This window comes from Pyrus communis, chromosome 5 (genome assembly GCF_041283825.1).
Source record: "Pyrus communis isolate YQ-2024b chromosome 5, ASM4128382v1, whole genome shotgun sequence".
In the NCBI taxonomy this organism is placed as follows: Eukaryota; Viridiplantae; Streptophyta; class Magnoliopsida; order Rosales; family Rosaceae; genus Pyrus; species Pyrus communis.
The window spans coordinates 16,107,603-16,120,916 of record NC_142569.1 but is presented as its reverse complement, the minus strand read 5'-3'; the positions used below and the strand labels follow the sequence as shown (position 1 = coordinate 16,120,916).

The 13,314-nt window shown below is 36.1% G+C and overlaps 1 protein-coding gene and 1 long non-coding RNA gene across 2 annotated transcripts; both read left to right on the top strand.

Annotated features, from left to right (window-relative positions):
- The first annotated feature begins 3,750 nt into the window (after positions 1–3,750).
- On the top strand, positions 3,751–4,541 carry LOC148696876 (uncharacterized). Its single transcript, XM_088694599.1, has one exon. The coding sequence runs from the start codon at positions 3,831–3,833 to the stop codon at positions 4,308–4,310; it is 480 nt and encodes a 159-aa protein (XP_088550725.1). The 5' UTR covers positions 3,751–3,830; the 3' UTR covers positions 4,311–4,541.
- A 4,013-nt stretch (positions 4,542–8,554) lies between these two features.
- Positions 8,555–10,105, top strand: LOC148696875 (uncharacterized). The gene is made up of 2 exons (XR_015962035.1): positions 8,555–8,805; positions 9,781–10,105. It is a non-coding gene; the product is annotated as an uncharacterized LOC148696875 (long non-coding RNA).
- Positions 10,106–13,314: the final 3,209 nt, after the last annotated feature.

Below are 13,314 nucleotides of genomic sequence, written 5' to 3'. Positions count from 1 at the left end.
ATATATAGGTATTGCATTCATTTAAACTATTGTGAAATGCCTAATAAAGAATAACAAACTTAATAAAATGAAGGCAGTATCAACCTCAATTTGACCTGTGATAATGAAGTGAAGAACATCGAGATGTGTCATCCGGAGTTGATCGACAGGGAGTAGGATCCTCTCCCTTCCTATTTTCATCTCCTTCCCTCCCCTCCTCATACACTTTGCTTTTTGTCCTTAAAAAAAAAATCAATATAAGATGTTGACATGGTTTAATTGTAATTGTACAAGTAGGAGGGGAATGAAAGGGAGAAAGATTAAGAGGGGAGAACATTCTCCTCCGATATCTACTGGGTTGAAATGGGTGTTACCATGGCGGGATGTCCATCAAAAGTGATGGTGTTTAGGTTTCCAAATCCGATGATAGGGACTTGGGTTTGTGAAGTAGTTTTGCAAGCATTCTCCAAGGCTTTCATGCGCCTTTCAATATCTACAAAGTTTGAGCAATTCTCAACTTGCAAAGCCTTTACAGTCTTTTGAACAAGGTTATAAAAGATGTTAGGCGTTAGTCGAGTGGTGGGCTGGGGCCTAGCGCTTAGGCGGATTTAAGTAGATTTATTATATCTTATAAATAAGTGTCTGCTTATATTTAAAAACACATAATTGCATTGAAATACATAAATGAAAAAAATAAAATGATAGATTATAAAGTATTAGAACATAACGTAAAATGAAAGTTATCTATTTTTTGTCTAAGTAAGATTTGTGAACTAAGCGGGTGCCTAGAAAGATCTAGACAAGCTAGGTAAGTCTAGGCGCACTTTTTTATTTTTCAAACACTTAGGGACTAATCGGGGTCGTGGTCAACTACCTAGCGCTTAAGTTGGACCTAGGCGGCGGTAGACAAGGATTTTTAGAACAGTGCTTTTGAAGATGCTAACAGAAGCATTGATTTTCATTAGGGTTTCTCATATCTGGTCCATGGTGGGAAAAGCCCTGCCAGCCAGAGTGGGGTTGTTGGCAGAAGTGATCAAGGTATTTGGGGACCCGAGATAGTGACGTAGGCGTTTACAAAACTATCCTCTATAGACATGATGTGGTAGAGTGATTTGGTTGGGGGATATAAGTTCAATCAATGTTCGCCGCACAAATCCAATTACCTGTAAAAGTGAAAACAATCATGATTAACCTTGGGTACCAGTGTGGTATAGGCCAACGGTTATTTGACGGTCAAGTTAGTCAGCAATATTAGATTCAAGTAGTGAGCAAGAGAATAAGAAAAGTATGCGGGGTTACTATAAATGAACCCTAGATGGGTGTATTTATATTAGTCGAGAAAGACCCTTTAGGATATGAAATCCATGCCAATCCCTAAATTGTAGGAATCTCCAAAAATATAGGAAACTAGTTTGATCCCCAATCAGAGCAAATTTCCGTGCGTTGTGGAACAAGAATGGTCAATCTTAGAGAAGTTAGCGGACTTCACCATTTTGGAACACACCAAAATGTGGTGGCACCGTTGGTCTAATTGAGTAGCTCAATTTGATAAGAGCTATTAAGTTCATGATCGAACTTTTGAGGTATAAGTATTCCAATCTATCTTACTCTGGTCTTGCAAAATCATGCTTCCACATTTATCTTTAATTTTTATTTTTTTCTTTGTTTCCTCTGCCCTGCTTTTCTCCCATTTTTCTTCGTTGCCTCATTTTTCTTTTTTCTTCGTTCCTCTGCCATGCTTCTCTACCAGCAACCCACGGTTTACCCTCACTTATAAATATTAAAAGATCCCAAAAAAAAAAAAAAAAAAAAGAATCCAAAGACGGCGTGCTGTGGCGGCGTCGAGTTCAAAGCCATAGACAATGCGAGTGTTTTGAGAGAGTGCCTGGTTTGGTAAATTCTCGCACGAAAAAATGCTAGAGATGATGAAGCCAAAAACTGCGGTGCTAGAGATAGCGTCCATTTCGAGGTCGATAAGATTCCCTGTTTGTATTCTCCTTCAATTTTGATTGACATTGGCGTCTTTTGATTTCTCGAGTGGGAGACGAGGAAGGGAGAGATGGAGTAGGAAGCCTAGGAGACGAGGGAAAATGTTTGATGCACAAAAAGTGGGTGATGGAGAAAGAAGGTAGGATCATATTAAAATTTCATTGAATAACTACTGTTCGCCAATGTTTTGGTAAACAGAAAGGCTAGCTTTTGAAAGCAGCTCGGAGCTTCTTCCACTTTTCTACCTTGCTTTGTTTGGCATTCATGTCGTGTTTTTTGTGTTTGTATTGTTTTTGTGTCATACCTTATATCTTAATAGTTCATGTTGTGTAACACCCATTAAAGTAAATAGGTAATATGACCCAATCTAAAATCGACTCATTAATATTATTAGGTAATATGACTCGGATCGTTACCCATTAAAGAAAAAATATTTTAAATAAATAATGAAAATGAAAAAAATAATTAGACCCAAAAAAATAGAAAACATAATACTAAATCAGTATATGCACATTTGTCACATAAATATTACTTCAAAATATTAAAAAAAAAAAACATTTGTCTTTCAAGTATTACATACTACAAAATAAGACCCTAATGAAAAAACATTAGTACATTACTATGAAATACCAAATATTCAAGGATATGCAAAATGAAGGGAGTTGCGTTTCAAGGTTGAGGAACCTTGTACATTTCCATGTGCCTTCACATTTTTTAGCCTTGTACATTAATGATTATGAATTTTATTTATTTTGAACTCCCTTAAAAATACTATTCATGAGGGTCTGTATGATTTTAAAAATTCAAACGATGATATACTCATACTCAAAGCATAGAGGATGCGATTACGAACCTTTGCATATTTTTTTTTGCATTTTTCGCACTTGTAATTAATTATTATGATTTTTTAATATGTTTGGTATTTTTAAATTACTTGATACTTTAAATTTTAATATGTTTTATAGTTTTTTTTAATCTCACTCTTCTCCTATAATATACTATAAAAATAAATAAATAAATAAAAATCAAATGTTTAAAATTATATAGAATAATAATACAATAATACATATTTAATATACAACATATACATATACACTATGACTATTGTATTTTATAATAAGTTTTTTTAGTAGTTTAAAAAATTAAAATCATCAAAATAACTTTTTTCTTAACGTGTCGAAATATGTTACACGCGTGTCACTTTCGTGTAAATCTATTAAGAATTCGTTATTAACGAGTTTTTATCGTGTAATCAGATAACGACCCGATTAGATATCATGTTACGTGTTGCGTAAGAAATTGTCAAGCCTAACCAAACATAAATTGAAGCCCAGCTTTTTGTTACCTCTCCTCCCAAAAAGTTAAGAAGAAAAGATAAACGTATCAATTCAATGGCTAATAAATATTCATATTAAATATAAATTTGGTACTAAGACATAATTTTCTCTTACTTGAAAATAAAAATGGTGGCAACTGGCAATCAATGTATGGACTCTGGAGCAAGAGTTGTTGACCCAAAAATATAAATTTATTTCTTCTAAAATTATATATATATATATATATATAAATTAAAGAATTCAAAAGAAAATATATAGTCATACTAATTAGTTATCCATACCAATAAGCTAATTGAATATTCACCCAAAAACGACAAATCAGAAAAACAAAAAGGGTTCATTGACTAAATCCAATAGTAACTAGACACGTGCTATACCCACATGGATCCAGCGCCCCCAAATGCGCGTACAGCGCGTGTGCCATCCCTTCTCCCGCTTCACAAAAACTCCAAACGCAACACAAAAACCCTCCCGAATCAGTCTCCCACTCCTTCTCTAATCGGAATCGGCGACGGAAAACATTCCATGGAGACCTCCGCCGTTAAAAAACCTACCCTCAATTCCCATTCCCCGACGTTTCTCCTCCACAACGGCTTCGGCGACGAGATCGAGATCTCCGACATCGAGATGGTCACGATCCAGACCGTCTCCTACACCAGCCTCAAGGACCTCCTCCCGGCATCGCCGCCGCTGTCAGTCATGTCGCCTATCCACAATTCCAGCTGGCACGACGAGATTCCGATCAAGAACCCACTCGTCAAGCACGCCGCACTGGCGTATCTCCAGCCGATGTCCACGCCGCCGGAGGTCGGTGATAAAGGATTACTCCGGATGCTCGGGGAGAAGTGCCACTGTGAGTTGGGGTGCCTCGCGTGGGTTGGCGACGTCGTTTTGAAGACCGTTAGGGACGTGTTTGGTGGCGTTTGTGATCGTACGAATCGTTATGGCGAGATTGTAGATGAGGAGGATGAGGATGACGACGAGGAGTTTGTGAAAGTTGACTGAGGATATTGGAGGAGAGGGGTAGTTTTGGAAGTTTGGCGTGATAGATTGTACAGAGGAAATTGAGTGATACTTTTTTGTATTATAAATTCTTTTTGTTCCTTTTTTGTAATTGAATTTTGGGTGGGTGGCTTTGTAATTAGGTATAACTTGTGTTCGAATTATTAATGGCCGAACACAAGATTTTTTTTTTCCTCAAGAAAAGAGAAGAGAAAGACTCCTCTTATACCATAATCATCATTTAATTAATTAATTTTTCTTAATTATTAGTTTATTAAATAATAAATTAAATTTAAAAATCTGATTAATTCAGATGATGTGGCTGTCCACATCAAATGTTGGTATGAAAATGTGGTACCAAAACATGGTATGAATAACATTACTCTTCAAATTAATTTCTTGATGCTGTTACCAATGACGGAGCCAGGAATTTAAGACAATGAGGTCAAAAGTTGAGCTTACATTACTACTGACACAAAGCAAGCAATTCCGAATTCAAACATTGCCTTGATGTTTTGTTTGTCATTACCTTGAGGGTCATGGATGGCTCTCCTGAGAAAAGCACTCTCGTCTTTGATAGGGCAAGATTTACAACATGTAGTATCCTTCTGGCCACACCAAGAATGTCACCTTCTTTGAGTAATAGATCACACTTTTTTTGGTATTATTTCTGTGAATTAAGCCGAAATAAAATAATGAGCATTGGATACAAATGAAGCCCCCTGAAACAAAGAAAAGAGTGGCCGAAAGGGAAGATCAAGGGGCGAAAAAATGACTAGGTGCTGCCATGGTCCAGTCCTAATTGTTTAATGATTATGGGCATCAATAAGGATAACAACAAATCCACATGTTAGAAGAATTTAACATCTCATGCATTGCAAATTTGAAAGAGTGAAAAGATGGCTCAAAATTTCTAGAGGATCTCCAACTGTTTAAGACTTTTCGATACATATTTCGTTATGGGACATCGACAGCATTGGACGAACGCTTTCAATGGCTTCTTATATTAAATTGGATAGGATCCACAACAAAAATCCTATATCCAAAAGGATGATCCCAGTTTGCCCAACATAATCCAAAAATCTAGACATATATTTTATCTAATTCCTTAAAAAAAAAAAAAAACAGATCTACGTACATAATTTCACAAATTTAACACATAGGTAACATTCTTTTGGCATATTGAACTCGGTACATATTCACACAAAAATCAACCTAGTCAATAGTCTAGATTCATAGTCGACAAATGATATTTCCTTGATCAACAAAACAAAAGGAATAAAAAGAATTAACAATCAAAGACACATCACCTGCTTGATGATCTTCTGCTGAAGATCGTCCGGGATCACATTCTTGGACCGATTGGAAAGCGGATTGATATTGGGATTATTGGAGATCAAGTAAGGATGCAATTCTTGGTCCTAATGTAAATCCAATCAGGGGAAGCAGTGTCACCAAGAAAGTGAAAGCAGGGGTAGAAATAACCAGAAATTGGCATCTGGGCATGTGATCTTGGCACAAATTCAGGTGCTTGTGCATTGAATTTGAACGATGGACTTCTTGGGTTTTCTTTCACCTCCATTTCTGGGACTTCTTGGGTTTTTTTCCCAAGGTGGTTGTACTTGCACCATTTCTTCAGTTCTCTCTTTCAAGTACCAGTTTTGTACAAGGTTATTGGGGTCAAGGAATCTCAGTGCCCCCACCTTGGCTCCGCTACTGGCTGTTACTGCTGTACATACATCTTTTGGTCAAAATTTTGTTGGATTAGTTGCATAAATTGATCGATATGTCAGTTAAGATTTTGTGGAATTTTTTTTCTTCTGGATCGTTTGGTAACCAAGTTTTGTGTTTTTTTGTTATAAAAAATTTGATTATGACTTTCTAATTGTTATATGGTGTATAATTGCCTTATAAAGTTGTTTACTGTTTAGTAGCTTTAGCTATGGAGTTTTCAGCAATGAATCAGTGATATCGAATGAAAAAAAATACAAAGTATGAACGGTTTCGATTTTCAAGCTTTAAATTCATAACCTGTCACCTAAACTCTAAAAGATGTTGATAATGTCGTTATTAACCGAAGTAAGATACTAATTCGATCAAATAGTGACAACACCAAATTTATTTTTGCATATCTAAATACAAACAAAGAAGAAGTGTATGTTTACATTTCTAGAGTGTTATTTAAAACTGATAAACATTAGTTTATTCAAACTTATTCTTGAGGCAAATATTTCAAACTTATTATTTTAATACAAACATTCAAACTTCCACGATTATTTTAAGAACATAGAACCACTTTACTAACTATAAATCATGAAATTCACAACCACCACAAGTGGACCAGTAGTAAGGACGCAGACTACGGCTCCCCAATAAACAAAAAAAATATGGGAGGTTTCGGGTTTGATACTTCGAGCTAGTGAGTCTGTTTGATTGTGTCCACATATAGGGTGAAATTTCCTATAACCTCTTCAGACCCAACTAATTGTCCATTTAAAAAAAAAAAAAAAACCATAAATTCACCAATGTTTCTATAACATTTTCATGGTTATCATAAGAGTTAACACAATGCTTAAAAAAAAGGCGCCACGGCAATAGGAGTCAAAATAAACAACTAATCATAGTAACATGCACACTTTATCTTTCTTGCCCCTCTTCAACAAATTAAATAAAAATAAAAACAAATTAAATAAAAATAAAAACAAAAACAAAAACAGGTACACCACTACAGTGCAACTTGGGTTGCCGATATATTATTGAAATTATTTTAATTTAAACTAGCATATGGCACACACATAGTGTGTAAGAATATTTTTTATTTTTGTTTTTGAAATAGAAGGAGAGAGGAAGAGAGTGATAGAGAATGTGGGAGTGAAATTTTTTTTTTTTAAAATTAATTAGAGATATGTTAGGATTATATGTAGATGAGGTTTTGAACAAAAAAAAAACAGCAAAATTTGGTTTTGTGAAATTACATTTCTGCCCCATATTTCTTATTCGCTCTATTTTAATTAGAAGGTTAAACTGGTAATTTCATAGAATTTTGATTGACAATAAGTGTTTTATTAATTAGTAGAGATAATTAAATACGTTGTAGCAAATTTTTAATATCAAATATGGTAATTTCACAACATCAACTATGCATGAAATATGGGAAACTTTTGGTCCAATATATACTTGTGGTAGCAAAATTTGAACACGAAAATATATATGCCCCCAATGCCCGTGTACTGGTGGGGTATATAATTCACTTGTTTGGAACAAATTAGTAATTAATCCCAAATGCCAAACAGAAACTATTCCATGAGAGTATTGGGACCATGACGACTATGACATTTTTGGGACCTTACTCACTAGTATATAATAAGATCATCACTAGGATCATCATGCATTCCTCCAACTGTGTTTTCTTTCTTACAATTTTGTGCTTGGAGTGCAAAATGACTTTTTGAAATATCTTTAACAACTCTCTTTATATAATTCTATATTAGAAATTATATAAATTTTACGATGAAGGATGATAAACACATATTCTTTTTAATTTTTTATACACTCATATTTAATTTTGCCTATTGTTTTGTTTGATTTATTCAATCCGATAAACAAAAATAAAGAGGAGTGATTGAGAAGCTAAAAATAATTTGTGAAAATCACCCGGTAGATTTTAAAGCACTAGAGCCCGTTGTTGCACAACTTACAAATTCTGCGAGTTATATGGTATCAAGTTCTTTTCAATTAGCTGATCAAATATCCGTTGTTGCACCACCATACAAATTGATAAGAGCAATTTCCGATACGGTATGATGACCGGGAACCCTCATCTAATGGCATAGCCGTTGATTGATTCACCCTCCAATAGGGCTCCTAGTTGTTTGCAAAAGGGAAGAAAGCATGAGGATTCAACTTATCTGCCTCGTGCATCTGTTTCATGCAAGAAAATTAAACAAACAGATCAACGAGCAATTATGACCTACTTAGAATTGAATTGGATAAGATAACTCACTAAATTCAAGTCCGAGCCTCCCTTTCCGCTTTATGCTCCATCCAAATTTGACAGCCACTTCAACAACAAAATATAAAAGGTGAAAGGAAAAACACTTACCATTTGGTAGTCCTATAAATGGGTTGGGTTTGGATCGGGTTCAATATGACCTGTTAAGCTAATGGGTCATCCGAACATAACCCGTTAAGCTAACGGGTCATTCGAACCTAACCCGTTAATCTAATAGGCCACCCATTAACTCCCGTTAACAATGTTTTTTTTTTTTGGGTCAGTGGTGTCAATGGCTTTACTGACTACTTGGGAGGTCGAGGTCAAGGTCGAGGAGGAACCCACACACGAACAAGTGTCATGTTACGCCCATGTGCTCTCACCATCGCGTCTCGCATCTCTCATCGGACAACCTTCACCTCATCCTTCACCTTGCTCAACGTGCAAACCAATGATAATGATATGCTCGGTCAGGTGCGGGTTCTCGCCACCCGTGGCCACCTCCAGGTAGCGCTCTCACTCTTCTACTCCCTTCACCCCCACCACCTCATTGCCCCCAAACCTACGCCACTCTCTTCCACGCCTGTGCCCGCCACTGCCGCCTTCAAGACGGCCTCTCTTTGCACCGTTACATGATCGCCCACAACCCCATCCACCCACCCGACCTCTTTGTCACCAACCACCTCATCAATATGTATGCCAAATTTGGTCACTTGGACTACACCCACTAACTGTTTGATGGAATGCCCAGGAGAAAACTTGTCTCTTGGACCGCTCTCATTTTAGGGTATGCCCTATGCAGGCAACCCCAAAAGTGTTGGAGTAGTATTGTTTAAGCAAGAGCAAAACATTAAATGAGAAACATGCACCCAAAGTGACCCAAAGTGAAATTACTCAACATCCTCAACAAACGGATGCTCACGGGTTGACCCAAAGTGATCTGTTATTTAACAGGTTCATCCGTTAGCGACCCGACCCGCTGAGCATCCATCCAAATACTAATATTAACAGATCAGGTAAGGTTGGGTCCAAAATGCCAGGTCTACCATTTGGCATGTTTCCTCTTTGGACTTGTAACAATTTTATTAATTGATTGAAATGAAGGAAATTACTGGGCTAGTTTGTAGAAATGCGAAGTCCAATTATTAACATCAACCACTTACGAACTTCAATAATTCCATTGCAATATAATTGAGTTTCCAAAGCCAAAGGAAAGACTAAAACTAGGGCAGACATTCCTCAATATATATATAGGGTTACATTAAATCCCTACCGTTTACGATACTTATAATGACCATTTACTTGATATACAAGGAACTATAACTAAGGAGACGAATTCGGAAGTAAGGAATTTATTCAATGTTTTAATAGCCACAGTGCACTTACAAACAAGAAGACAAGGCCCGAACTAGTCGCCTACCACATTTGTTGATCTTTCTCCTTAAATATTTTTCTAATTTTTTCTTCTTTGTGCTTCACCAGTTAGTTCCCTCCGACGTGACGATCTCAGCAGCATCTTGTGCATACAAACAAGCAGAGGCCACACTTTTCCACCTTCAACCTTGTAGCGGGTCTTTAGGATAATCTGACATGTCATGGACCCAGAAGTCAATTGAGGCCTCAGTCACAAGTTTTTGTTTCGTCAAGTCAGAGACAAGTTTGTAAAGTGTAGTGGAGCATGTTAAATTTGTTGGATATATGTCAACAATCTGTGATAAATTTATATATACTAATAAATAATAAATGTGAACAACTAATTAATAGTGTATGAACAATGAAATAATATTAAACAAAAATATTGAAGATTGAGGCTTGTGTACTGCAATGTCCTTGAAACAGAAATTTCGTCCCTACTCAATGCTCCCTACTCAGTGCTTGTAGTTTTACAAACGTCTGCTTCACCAAGATTCAACAATTAAGTTAGAATTCCAACACCGGAAAACTGACTTCTGGCGATGGATGTATATATAGTGAAATTATGCATGTTCGCAACAGGTATGAGAAAGCCCAACCCCAAGGTTGAGCCCAATTTCATTTTCAATGATCCATTACTCCAATCACTATCTATAAGAGACAAAATCTTATAAAGTGAGGAAACCTTTTAGGAATTAGGAATGGCTAATGTGGGACAATGAAATTTCTACTCAAAATTTCCAACGATACCCCACATTTGAGTTGAAATTTCATTCAAACTCCAACAATACCTGGCACTTGAATGCAAATGTATGACTAGGCTGCCTAAAATTAAGAGAGAATAGACATGATATGCATCGGGTGAAGTGTCTTTTGGACTTGAACTTACCCTAGTGAAAACATATCGAGTTTACTTGGTGACGCAGTGAATGTGGAAGATCTTGAACTGTTCACCGCAGTAGTAAACTGAGACAATATGCTACACACATAGCATGTCTGCCACACGTCAATTCGTATGGTTGTGTTCATTTTGGCCCTGAACATATCCTAGATTTCGTAGGAGCTTTAAAGAATTTAGCCATTTCAATTCTCATAAATGCGGCCCCATTTACTCCTATATAGGTGACATTAATTAAGAATAGTCTGCCATATTCCTCTTGATAACAAGATATTAATGTCATTAAATGTATAAAACATAACCCCTCGAACTCAACAGACAACACACATTTTATCATAATAATGGGTAAGTTGTGTGTTCAACTTGTGAATCAAACTTAACCAGTTTGCCTATTGAACCTAGACCATGGGATCTCCAATCAGCTAGGTTAGGTTGCCGCCCAGTTCGATTCATTGAATTGGCTTGAGACCTATTCCCCTCTATTTAAATAATATTTGCTCTCTTGGTAGGCCTTTTGTCAAAGGATTAGCTATATTTTCCCTTGACTTTACATAATCAACAGATATTATTCCATTGGAGAGCAACTTCTTAAGAGTATTATGCCGACACCTGATGTGTTTCGACTTTCCATTGTATACATGACTCTTGGCCCTTGATTGCACGGCCATACTGTCACAATGTATACATATAGCAGTTACAGGCATTGGCCACACTAGAATATCCTCGAGAAAATGTTTGAGCCACTCGGCTTCTTCTCCAGCCAAATCTAAAGCTATAAACTCTGACTCCATGGTGGAACGAGCTATACATTTTTGTTTAGAGGATTTCCAAGATATTGCTGCACCTCCCAAGGTAAAAACATATCCACTTGTCGACTTGGATTATGTAGTGTCAGAAATCCAATTGGCATCACTGAAGCCTTCTACAACAGGTGGATATTTTATGTAGTGTAATCCATAGTCAAGTGTAATTTTCAAATACCGTAACACTCTTAGTAAAGCATCCCAATGCTCTTGTGCTGGATTACTTGTATATCTACTAAGCCTACTTAAATTGTTATGTGGATTCAAATACTGTTATTCCTTTTATTGTTCCTCCATTTTTCTGATATGTAGCTGTTTTCATTTATCAGTTAGAAATTGGAAAAATTGAAGTTAATGTGAACATATGACAATTGGATTTGTTAAAAGGATAGATTGCATTGAAATGTCGCTGTAATGATCATCGAATTCCTTCATCTGGGTAATATTGAATCTTATCGAGTTCTGCGTGTGTTGGGTTTTCTGGCTATCCTCTGTCTGGATGCTCGGAAAGTTTGGAAATTGGAAATTCAGTTTGGAAATGAGAATTTGGAGTTGTTTTCTATGTCGGTTATGGGATTGACAATTTTCGGCTTAGTTTTGGCTAAGAAAGAATTAGACTGTTACTTATTAAGTTGAGTTAGGAGGCTGCGGTGTCCAAAATTAAGAAGGGTTAGTGCTATTGTAATGGCACTTGCATTTGTTTTGAACCTAAAAAATATTTGGCCCTTTTCTGTATTAAGATCCGATGACTTAACAACGCAATGGTGGTGGGAATAAGCATTCTCAGGTATCTATGGATGTGATATGAATTAGGTGGATGATGTTGAAGCATCAGTCAATAAAAAACAAATAGGATCTCAGATATTTCACATTAATCCATACATTAGTGCTTGAAAGATTAGCTGCTGAAACAAGAACAACACACTTTTTTTGCTTTTTTGTTTTGCTGTTAAAACATGTGTCTGGCCTGCAGGACATATATTTTGCCATCTTAACTTAAAGGGTAATATAAGTGTTAAATGCATGTTGCTTCTGTTTCTTAGGAAACAGAGCATTTTTTTGCAACTGTATCTTTTGTAATCAGCTCGGTTGAATGTATATAAAAGCCGAACTGCTCATCTTACCGACACCATTTAGTCATCTATCCCTTTTGTTCGTTCATGATTATGTTGATTTTTTTTTTTCTTCAGGTTAAATGTCTTATTCATGTGGTTAAGGCTGGTGCATTCAAGTCCCACAGCAACGCGCGGGCATTTGTTCGTAATTATCTTAAATTTATTCAACTTAAATGTGTTTTATCCATCCGATTATGTTTGAAACAACTGGTTCTCGCAGCAACGCGCGAGCGTAATTTCGAGTCTTTTTCTATTTTTGTCCTAAAATTGAAATTATGAATCCTTATAAACAATCCTCAGGGAAGACATCTTCCCGATATGCTTCGCCACAGACAGTTGTATTGAAGCTGGAAGATGGGACGGGTCTTCTCTTCCCCTCACAATCTGAAAATGCCTCTCTCAATTGAATAAAGAGTGAACACTGCCAATCTTTTGATAACTATGAACTTAAATAAATTTAGCTTCCAAGCATCTCTATCTTTTGAACAGTGAGCAATTAAACAATCTCAATCTTTTGATAACTATGAACACTGCCAATTTCTATAAATCTAGCTTCAATAATTTATGTTTTCTGCAACGTGCGGGGCACTTTTGTTAGTGATTATTATGAAACGAATTATTACAGGATAAGATAAGATAATACTACGTGATTTTTGGAGTTTTTTTAATATTAATTTGTGAATTAAATGATAAATTAAGTAAATGAAATAGTAAAAATTAATAAAAGAGTGTTTGATAAAAAACCTAAAAGCTATAACAATTAATACTACAATCTACTGATATTTCT

What these genes read in the sequence shown, in the direction of transcription:
- LOC148696876 (XM_088694599.1), top strand. Translation starts at nt 3,831, where the DNA reads ATGGAGACCTCCGCCGTTAAAAAACCTACCCTCAATTCCCATTCCCCG.